At 40.9% G+C, this 11,608-nt stretch overlaps 1 protein-coding gene across 1 annotated transcript in view; it reads left to right on the top strand.

Moving 5' to 3' along the window:
• Positions 1 to 1,038: 1,038 nt before the first annotated feature.
• The window catches only part of LOC122491973 (inhibitor of carbonic anhydrase-like), a 67,974-nt gene continuing 57,404 nt past the window's right edge, over positions 1,039 to 11,608 (top strand). The window contains exon 1 of the mRNA XM_043595370.1: positions 1,039 to 1,192. Within this exon, the coding sequence (XP_043451305.1) occupies positions 1,150 to 1,192 (43 nt within the window). The 5' untranslated portion in view covers positions 1,039 to 1,149. The remainder of the gene's footprint in view (positions 1,193 to 11,608) is intronic.

Raw genomic sequence — 11,608 nt, 5'->3', positions numbered from 1 at the left:
TAGGGTAATATGCAGCACTGAGAACATGTGAAAGACGGCTATACACAACACCATAGATAATTCTTACAAATATAACAAGTGAAACAAGCCAGACACAGCATTGTACACATTGTATGATTCCATCTCTACCAGCAAAATTCGTCCATGCTGTTAGAAGCCAAGAAAACGTGTATCTTTGTGGCGGACACGGAAAGCAACTGGAAGAAGCACCAGGGGGCCATCTCTGCTCTGTGAACGTTCTGTTTCCTGATGTGGGTGCTGGTTATACGGATGTATTCACCTGGTCATATTTCATCAAGCTGTACATTTAGGATGTGTGAAGTTTTACGTATATTTCTTGTACTTCAACAAAAGTTGTTAAAACTGCATCTAAACTTTCCCTAAGTGAAGCTCACCGACTTCAGGACTGGGAGGCAGGCTGCAGAACCAAGTAGAAGCAGCCCTCTCGGGGTTCAGCGCTTTGCCTGACCTCAGCCTTCAGCAGAGGGTTGCAGGGAACCGTGTCTTTTTTGCGGGGGAGGGGTTCCGGGAGGCGTCCGGAGTGGGCGACTGAAGAGGAAGAGTCTGAAGATGCCTGAAAATGGTGTTCAGAACATTGTGTGTCTGTGTGCGCATGCTTTTCTGGGGGAAGAGTCCCCAGGTTTCATTCTGTGGACTGCCCCCCATTCCTCTGGAGCCTGTGTATCCTGTGCACTGCCCCCAATTCCTCTGGGGTCTGTGTTTTCCAAACATTTAAGAGCTTCATGGCTAGATGAAGGCCGAGGGTCAGGGAACTTAGGTCCTAGTAACTCACCTGGGACCCAGCCGATCACTTGCCTTCTCCCTCTGTGAAGGCGGCCAGTCCAGCGGGCTCCGAGGTTGCTTCCGCTTGCACCTCAGGCGTGCGGACCCCTAACCCGCGAGAGAGGAGCGGTCTAGCAGCTCCCGGAGGTGGGAGGAAGGAGTGGCCGCGTGTCGGCAGGAGCGTGGCTCGAGTTTGCTGCCCTCTAGCCCTGCGGAGGGCTGGGGCTGGCCGGGGGTGTGGCAAGAAAGATCTGCCCAAAAGGTGAACCCTTCAGGGAAGGCGGATCCTCTCCCCCTGGGGAGGGTCAGGTAAAGCCTGCCTCGGCTCCCGGAGCCCGCGTCAGTGTCGTATTCCTGCAGCGGACGATGAAGTTCGCCATCTGCTCCCTGCTGTGCGCAGGGACCCTGGGTGAGTGCGCACTGGGAGCTGAGTGGGGGCTGGCCCTCCAGGGCGCGGACTGGGTGCCAGTCGAGGGTCAGCCATAGTGGGACTGCACAGCCTGGGTGTTAGGGGCCCGGAAGCAGCCCAGCGCCTGGCTCGTTCCAAAGTGCCTCTGCTTGGGGGGGGGGGGGGGGCGGAAGGAGGGTCGGGGGGGCTGGGGGTGGGAGTGAACCCAGGCACCTGACAAACTTTTGTAGCCTAGGGCAGGGGGCCAAATCCCACTTGCCGCCTGATGTTGTACAGCTGGATGAGCTAATGATGGCTTTTACATCTTTAAATGATTGAAAGAAAGTGAAAAGAACAGTAGTTTTGATACATGAAAATTACATTAAATTTAAATTTCAGTGTCCATAAGTAAAATTTTATTGGAACACAATCATGTTCATTCAGGTAAGTATTGTCTGTGGCTGCACTCAGGCTTCAAGGACAGAATTGAGTAGTTGCTACAGAGACCTTATAGCCCACAAAACCTAAACTATTTACTCATTAGTCCATCGCGGAAAGGACTTATGACACTTAGCCTGGAAGCTGTTGATCCCGTTCACAGTGAAGGAAATATGATCAAAGGAGAGAAGGGATTTTCCCCAGGGCTCCTGGCTCCTAAGCGGGGGAGGGGCTTAATGTCAGGTATGCTTGACCTATCAGGTATCTAACCAGAAGGGATTTTCCTGCTTTGAACTGTACATCTCCCATCCCTATCACACAACAGGGAGGTAGAGGAATGTACGAGAAAGGCACTCACCCTAGAGTAGGATCCACTGCCACTCAGTTCTGTGTGACTCAGTTCCCGGCCATCCCTTGACCTCTCTGAACTGGTTTCCTCATTAGTTCAGTAGGCATTGCTTTTTCACAACCAACACTGCGAAATTGGAATGAGATAAAGTACCTAATGACAGAACTGTAGACACAGGTGAGTTACCACTGGTAAAAATCCTGAACATCAATGTAGCAGGCCCCTTCCTGTGTTGGGCAGGGGGAGCCCAGGGCTCTTGGCTGGGTAACTGTAGGAAGGTAGGCGATGGTACAAAGTCAATGAGCTCGTGCATGTGAAAAACAGTTGCATGGCTCAACAACTGTTGGTTCTTTCTAGCCCTGGTTCTGTTTGTTCTCAGGCTTTCTTAAATAACTTCTGGAGTGGTAAGGTAGCTTACCTGAGGAGAGGGGTAACTTGGGGACGGCAGGAGGAAAAGGCAGGTAGGGCAAGGAGTGCCACATAGGGCCACACAGGGAGCTCTGCAGGGGCTGGGAAAGGCTGGAAAGGGAGTGTACAGCTGTGTTCCAACTACAGCCAGCAGGGAATCCAGAGTGAAGCTCCCTGGTTGCTCCTTAATTGCTCCTGATCAGGGCTTGTGTTGTTTTTTCTTCCTTTATCGCCTTTCCTGGAAATGCCAGGCACTGACCAAAAGGTCATTTTCCCAATCAGGTCTGTATTTACAAACCAGAGGCAAGAGCTGCCTACCTCCCCTATGCCCACCCCCATAGTCCTTCCCAGTGGGCCACTAGATATGAACCAGCCTAGAGTCTAGGATGTGCTCTCTTCAAAGCTCAGTGTTCTTTTCCGACAAAAAACTGATGGGCAATGACAGAAATGCAACCAAAATAGTTTAAAATTTAACAGATCAAAGGAAGGGGGTTTGTTATTAGTAGACCTTGCAAGAGCCAAGAACCAGAGGGTCAGAACAGCCTGCACCTCCGCTTTGGCCTCTACCTTCTACTTCAGCCTCTCTGGGGCTTAAGAGATTTCTCCACACAATGAGCATGTGGCCACCAGAAGCTTTTCCCTCCCAGGATCAGTCTCAAATATCCACAGTGGGCTCAGATTGTCCTTTCTTGAAATTGTCACATGGCTGTCACAGAGTGTTACTGAATTGGTATAGTCTAGCTTGCTTGCACTGTCTTTCTTTTCTTTCTTTCTTTCTTTCTTTCTTTCTTTCTTTCTTTCCTCCCTCCCTCCCTCCCTCCCTCCCTCCCTCCCCCCTTCCTTCCTTCCTTCCTTCCTTCCTTCCTTCCTTTTTTGTTTATTTATTTTGAGAGAGAGAGAGAGAGAGAGAGAGAGAGAGAGAGAGAGAGAATCCCCAAGCAGGCTCCGTGCCACCAGCGCATAGCCTGATGCAGGACTCAAACTCATGAACCACAAGATCATGACCTGAGCTGAAACCAGGAGTGGGAAGCTTAATCCACTGAGCCACCCAGGAACCCTTCTCTCTTTATTTCTTAGAATAATTTTTACTGGGGCACCTGGGTGGCTCAGTTGTTTAAGCATCCAACTTTGGCTCAGGTCATGATCTTGTGGTTTGTGAGTTTAAGCCCTGCATCAGGCTCTGTGCTGAGAGCTCAGAGCCTGGAGCTTGCTTGCTTCAGATTGTGTCTCCCTCTCTCTCTGCCCCTCCTCTGCTCACACTCTGTCTCTGTCTTTCTCTCAAAAATGAATAAACATTTAAAAACTTAAAATAATTTTTACTGAAGTATAATTTATATATAATAAAATGCACTCATTAAAAAAATTTTTTTAATGTTCACTATTTATTTTTGAGAGAGACAGAGAGATGGAGCACGAGCAGGGAAGGGGCAGAGAAACAGGGAGACACAGAATCTGAAGCAGGCTCCAGACTCTGAGCTGTCATCACAGAGCCTGATACAGGGTTCGAATTCATGAACCGTGAGATCATGACCTGAGCCACAGTTGGATGCTTAACTGAGTGAGCCACCCAGGCACCCCAGAACTCATTTTAAGTATACATGTGGTTCAATGAATTTTGACAACTACACGTACCCATGTAACTACCATCATGATCAAGATATAGAACATTTCCATCACTCTCAAACTATCCTTTTCCTAGTCATTCCCACTCTCTGTCACTCTATGTAAGTTTTGCCATTTCACATAAATGCAGTTGTACAGTACATAGACGTAGTCTTTTGAGTCTGGCTTCACTCAGTAAAATTGTTTAGAGATTCCTCCACATTTTTGCATGTATTAAAGTTCATTCCTTTTTATTGATTAGTCGTATTCCATTGTATGGCTTTACCACAGTTTGTTTACCTATTCATTCGTTGGTGGACATTTAGCTTCCCCACTTTGGGGATATTATGAATAAAGCTGCTATGAACATTAGTGTACAAGTCTTTGAGTGCACTTATGTTTTCATTCCTTTTAGGCAAATTTCTAGGAGTAAAATTGCTGGGTCATAATGTAAATATATATTTAATTAGTTAAGAAAATGCCACGCTTTTTGAGTAGTTGTACCATTTACATTGCTGCCAGCAATGTAGGAGAATTTCAGTTGCTCCACGTCCCATCAGCACTCAGTGTTGTCAGTCTTTTCCCGTTTAGTGATTTTAATAGGTGTGCTGTGGTATATCACTAGAGTTTTATTTTGTATTTCTTTGATGAGCAAAGATGTTGAACATCTCTCTATATTCTTATTGGCCACTCGTGTATCTTCTTTTATGAAGTATATGTTAAAATCTTTTCCCATTTTTTAAAATTGGGTTATTTGACTTACTATTGAGTTAAAAAGCCCTTTATATATGCTGGATACAAGTCCTTGGTCAGACTGATGTATTGCGATTATTTTTTCCAAGTTTGTGGCTTAGCTTGTCATTTTCTGAATGCTATCTTCTGAAGGGCAGATGTTCTCCATTTTGATCAAGTTCACCTACAAAATTTTAATTTTTGGATTTTATACTCTATGTCCTCTCTACAAATATAATTGGCTACCCCTAAAGCTGCAATAATTTCTTTTGGTTTATTTTAGAGGGTTTTTTTTTTAAAGCTTATTTATTATTTTGGGAGAGGTAGAGAAAGAACCAGTATGGGAGAGGCAGAGAGAGGGGAGGACAGAGGATCTGAAGCAGGCTCTATGCTGACAGTCGAGAGCCCAACGTGGGGCTCAAACTCACGAACTGTGAGATCATGACCTGAGCCAAAGTTGGATGCTTAACTGAGCTACCCAGGAACCCTATTTTAGAAGTTTTATGGCTTCAGCTTTTGTGTTTTGGTTCATGATACACTTTTAGTTTTTGTGTATGGTTAAAGTAAAAGTTGAGATTCATTTTTCTCACATGAATATCCAGTTATTCCAGGACTTGTTTTTGGAAAGGATATTCTTTCTCCACTGAATTACCTTAGCAGCTTTGTTGAAAATCCACTGACCCTATAAATGTGGGTCAATTTCTAGTCTCTCTATTCTGTTCTGTTAAGCGATATGTCTCTTCTTGTGCCAATATCACACTGTCTTGATTACAGTAGCTTTACAGAAAGTCTAGAAATCAGGTAGAATAAGCCCTCCAACTCTATGGTATTACATCAGTATTGGTTTGCCATTTAGATCCTTTACATATGCGTATACATTTTTAATTGGCTTATCAACTACTATAAAAATCAAGTTTAGTATTGAAATATTGTTGAGATTGCATTTAATTTATGGATCATTTTGAGAAGGTTTAGCCTTAAAAATAAAACTGTCAAGAGAACAAACTGAAGGTTGCTGGTGGGGTGTTGTGTGTGGGGGATGGGCTAAATGGGCAGTGGGCATTAAGGAGGGCACTTGTTGGGATGAGCACTGTGTGTTGTATGTAACTGATGAATCACTAAATTCTATATCTGAACACACACACACACACACACACACACACACACCAAATAATAAAATAAAACTGTCAAGTCTGGGGGTGCCTGGGTGGCTCAGTCGGTTAAGCGTCCGACTTCAGCTTGGTTCATGGGTTTGGGCCCTGCATTGGGCTCTGTGCTGACAGCTTAGAGCCTGGAGCCTGTTTTGGATTCTGTGTCTCCCCCTGTCTATGTCCCTCACACCTCCCTCAAAAAATGAATAAACATTAAAAAATTCTTTTAAACTGTCAAGTCCAAAACCTTTGGGATGCAGCAAAGGCAGCCATAAGAGGGAGGTATATTGCAATACAGGTCTACCTCAGGGAACAAGAAAAGTCTCAAATATACAACCTCATCTTACACCTAAAGGAGCTAGAAAAGGAATAGCAAATAAAGCCTAAAGCCAGAAGAAGAAGGGAAATTATAAAGATTAAAGCAGAAATAAATGATATAGAAACAACAACAACAAAAAACCCCAGTAGAACAGATCAACAAAACTAAGAGCTGGTTCTTTGAAAGAATTAATAAAATTGACAGCCCCTAGCCAGACTTATCAAAAAGAAAAGAGAAAGGACCCCCCAAAATAAAGTCACAAATAAAAGAGGAGAGATCATGATCAACACCACAGAAATACAAATAATAATAAGAGAATATTATGAAAAATTATGTGCAAAAAACTTGGTAATCTGGAAGAAATGGACAAATTCCTAGAAACATAAAAACTATCAAAACTGAAACAGAAATAGAAATTTGAACAGACCCATAGCCAGCAAAGAAATTGAATCAATAATAAAAAATATTCCAACAAACAAAAGTCCAGGGCTAGATGGCTTCCCAGAGGAATTCTACCAAACATTTAATGAAGAGTTAATGCCTATTCTTCCCAAATTGTTTCGAAAAATAGAAATGGAAGAAAAACTTCCATTTCCTTCTATGAGGCTAGCATTACCTTGATTCCAAAACCAGACAAAGACCCCACTCAAAGGAGAATTACAGGCCAATATCCTTGATGAACATGCATGCAAAAATTATCAACAAGATATTAACAAATTGAATCTAACAGTACATTAAAAGAATTATTCACCAGGATCAAGTGGGACTTATTTCTGGGTTGCAGGGGTGGTTCAATAGTTGCAGATCAATCAACATGACACAACACAGTAATAAAAGAAAGGATAAGAACCATATGATCCTGTCAATAGATGCAGAAAAATCATTTGACAAAATACAGCATCCATTCTTGATAAAAACTCTCAACAAAGTAGGGATAGATAGAATATTCCTCAACATCATAAAGGCCATATACACAGCTAATATCATCTTCAATGGGTAAAAACAGAGCTTTCCTTCACTGTAAGGAACAAGACAGGGGCGTCTACTCTCACCGCTACTATTTAACATAGTACTGGAAGTTTTAGCCTCAGCAATCAGACAACACAAAGAAATAAAAGGCATCCAAATTGGCAAGGAAGAAGTCAAACTTTCACTATTTGTGGATGACATGATCCTCTATGTCGAAAACCCAAAGAATCCACCAAGAAATTGCTAGAACTAACACATGAATCCAGCAAAGTCACAGGATATAAAATCAATGTACAGAAATTGGTTGCATTTCTATACACCAATAATGAAGCAGCAGAAAAAGAAATCAAGGAATCGATCCCATTTACAATTGCACCAAAACCCATAAGATATCTAGAAATAAACCTAACTAAAGAGGTAGATGGTCTGTACTCCGAAAACTGTAGAACACTTATGAAGGAAATTGAAGAAGACACAAAGAAATGGAAATGAATTCCATGCTCATGGATAGGAAGAACAAACATTGTTAAAATATCTATACTACCCAAAACAATCTACACATTTAATGCAATGCCAAACAGCAAAATACCAAATAGCATTTTTCACAGAGCTAGAACAAACAACGCTAACATTTGTATGGAACGACAAAAGACCCTGAATAGCCAAAGCAATTCTGAGAAAGAAAAGCAAAGCTGGAGGCATCACGATTCAGGACTTCAAGCTATATTACAAAGCTGCAGTCATCAAGACAGTATGGTATTAGCAAAAAAACCAAAAAACAAAACCCAGACACATAGATCAATGGAACAGAACAGAAAACCCAGAAATGGACACACAACTATATGGTCAACTAATCTTCGACAGAGCTGGAAAGAATATCCAAAAGACACTCTCTTTAACAAATTGTGTTGGGAAAACTGGACAGAAACATGTAGAAGAATGAAACTCGACTACTTTCTTACCCTATACACCAAAATAAATTCAAAATGGATGAAAGACCTAAATATGAGACAGGAAACTATCATAATGCTAAAGGAGAAAACAGGCAGGAATCTCTTTGACCTCAGCTGCAGCAACTTCTTACTAGACATCTTGCCAAAGGCAAGGGAAACAAAAGCAAACAGAAACTGTTGGGACCTCATCAAGATAAAAAGTGTCTGCACAGCAAAGGAAATAATCAACAAAACTAAAAGGCAGCCTACGTAATGGGAGAAGATATTTGCAAAGTACATATCTGATGAAGGGTTAGTATCCAAAATCTTGAAAGAACTTACCAAACTCAACACCCAAAAAACAAATAATCCAGTGAAGAAATGGGCAGAAGACATGAATAGACACTTTTCCAAAGAAGACATCCAGACGGCTAACAGGCACATGAAAAGATGTTTAATATCACTCATCACCAGGGAAATACAAATTGAAACCATGATGAGATACCACCTGACACCTGTCAGAATGGCTAAAATTAACACAAGAAACAACAGGTGTTGGTGAGGATGTAGAGAAAGGAGTATCCTCTTACACTGTTGGTGGGAATCCAAACTGGCATAGCCACTCTGGAAAACAGTATGGAGGGTCTTCAAAAAGTGAAAAATAGAATAACCCTATGACCCAGCAATTACACTACTAGGTATTTACCCAACAGATACAAAACACAGATGCAAAAGGGTACATGAACCCCTATGTTTATAGCAGCATTATTAACAATAGCCAAAATATGGAAAGGGCCCAAGTGTCCATTGACTGATGAATGGATAAAGAAGATGTGGTGTATATACACACAATGGAACATTACTCAGCCATCAAGAAGGATGAAATCTTGCCATTTGCAATGATGTGGATGGAGCTTGAGTGTATTATGCTGAGGAAAATAAGTCAGAGAAAGACAAATACCATATGATTTCACTCATATGTGGAATTTAAGAAACAAAACAGATGAACATATGGGAGGGGGGAAAAGAAAAAAAAAAGAGAGGGTAACTAACCATAAGAGACTCTTAAAAATAGAGAACAAACTGAGGGTTGATGGAGGGAGGTGGGGGGGGGATGGGCTAGATGTGTGATGGGTATTAGGAGGGCACTTGTGATAAACACTGGGTGTTGTGTGCAAGTGATGAATGACTGAAGTCTACTCCTGAAACCAATATTGCACTGTATATTAACTAAGTAGAATTTAAATAAAAATTTGAAAAAAATTGTCAGTTATTTTACCAGCAAAAATGGGTTTCTTTGGGAATAGCAGAAAATCACATTTCAGGACATGCAAGCTATGGCAAAACCATAGGCAAGACTAGAGGACAAAGACAGGAGTTTTTGTTTTTGTTTTTGTTTTTCCCCATAGAGAAAGGGGGAAGTTGGGAGGGGCTAAGTGTAGTGGCTTTTCATTGGCTAAGTTGTGATAGTCTCTCATTAGCTAGGCTGCTTCCTGGCAAGGAGAAAATATTTCTTCCTCCTGCTAGGGCAGTAAAGTATAGGCTTCTTCCTGTTAGGAATGCAGGGTACCTCTCTTCCTTTTTGGGTCTGCAATCCACAAGGAGTGGTAAGGTGTGAGAGCTCCCACTTCTGGCCTTCTGGCTTTATTTTATTTTTATTTATTTATTTTATATGTATGCTTTTTTTTAAACTTTATTTATTTATTTTGAGATAGAGACAGCATGAATGGGGAAGGGGCAGAGAGAGAGGGAGAGAGAGAGAATCCCAAGCAGGATACACACTGTTAGTGCAAAGCCCAACTGGGGGCTTGATCCCACCAACCGTGAGAATATGACCTGAGCCAGAAAGTACAAGTCAGACACTCAAGTGACTGAGCCATCAGGCACCCCCTGGCTTTATTTTAAAAATGAAGTTTTCTTTACTTGGTTTCACTGAAGAATTTCACCTTAATAATATTGAGTTTTTAGTTCATGAGCATTCTGTATCTGTTTAGTCTTCTTTCATTTATCTTAGGAATATTTTGTAGTTTTTATTGAATAAGTGTTATTGATAATTTGTTAAATTTATCCCTAGATGTTTCATATTTTTGGATGCCATTGTAAGTGGTATATAAAATTTTTTCATTTTACAGTTTTTTTTCTTTTTACTATCATCAAAATTTTATTGATTCTAGTATATCAAATCAAATCCTGTGACTTCTCTAAAATCATTTATTAGTTCCAGTAGCTTTTTTGCAGGGTCTTTAAATTTTTCTGTGTAGACAAACATTATCTGTGGATAAAGACAATTTTATACCTTCTTTTCCAACTGGTATCCCTTTTTTCCCATTTTATACCTTATTAAAATGGCTAAGCCCTCTTATACAATGTTAAATGGAAATGATGAAAGTATATGTCTTTGCCTTGTTTCTCAACTGGAGAAGCATTAAATCTTTCCCCATTAGGTATGATGTTAGTTGTATGTTTTTGAAGATGCTTTTATCAGGTTGAGGACACTCCCCTTCTATACCTAGTTTGCTTGGAGTGTTGAATTGACAACTACGTCTTCTGTATCTTATCAAGATAATCACGGATTTTTAAATTTTGCAGTATGGTGAATTTTACTGATTGGTTTTGCATAGTAAAGAATTTTGTAAAGAATTTTTGTGTCTACGATATTTGCCTATAGTTTTCTTTTCTTGTAACATCTTTGTTTGGATTTGATATCAAGTTAATACGACCTTAGAAAATTAGTAAGGAAATCATGCCATTTGCCGCAATGTGGATGGAACTGGAAGGTATTATGCTAAGTGAAATAAGTCAGTCAGAGAAAGACAGATATCATATGTTTACACTCAGATGTGGACCTTGAGAAACTTAACAGAAGACCATGGGGGAATGGAAGGGGGAAAAAATAGTTAAAAACAGAGAGGGTGGGAGGCAAACCATAAGAGACTCTTAAATATAGAGAACAAACTGAGGGTTGATGAAGGGTTAAGGGGAGAGGAGAAAATGGGTGATGGGCATTGAGGAGGGCACATGTTGGGATGAACACTGGGTGTTTTATGTAAGCAATGAACCACGGGAACCTTCCCCAAAACCAAGAGCACATTTTACACACTGTATGTAAGCCAATTTGACAATAAATTATGTTTAAAAAAAAAAGGAGTTTTCCTCCCTTCTTTATTTTATAAAATAGTTTGTGCAGCATTCGTATCTTTCTTTTTTAAGTGTTTGATAGAATTCACCAGTATGTCACTTGGGTCTCGCACTTTCTTTAACATGTATTTGTAGTGCAAATTTGCTGTTACCAAATTCCCTCAACATTTTTTGCCTGAAAAAGTTCATTTTTGCCTCCAGTTCTGAAAGTTAATTTCATTGGATATAGATTTCTAGGTTAACAGGTTATTTTTATTTCAGCATTTTGTCTATGACTTAATCTTGATTCTGACAAAAAAAGTCCGTGGTATTCATTCATTATCTTTGTTCCTCTAAATTTGTCTCTTTTCTCTGGTTGCTCTAGAACTGAGTTTATAGTTTTCATAACATTTGGGAAAA

Source organism: Prionailurus bengalensis, chromosome C2, assembly GCF_016509475.1.
Source record: "Prionailurus bengalensis isolate Pbe53 chromosome C2, Fcat_Pben_1.1_paternal_pri, whole genome shotgun sequence".
In the NCBI taxonomy this organism is placed as follows: domain Eukaryota; kingdom Metazoa; phylum Chordata; class Mammalia; order Carnivora; family Felidae; genus Prionailurus; species Prionailurus bengalensis.
This window is presented reverse-complemented; position numbering and strand designations above follow the sequence as displayed.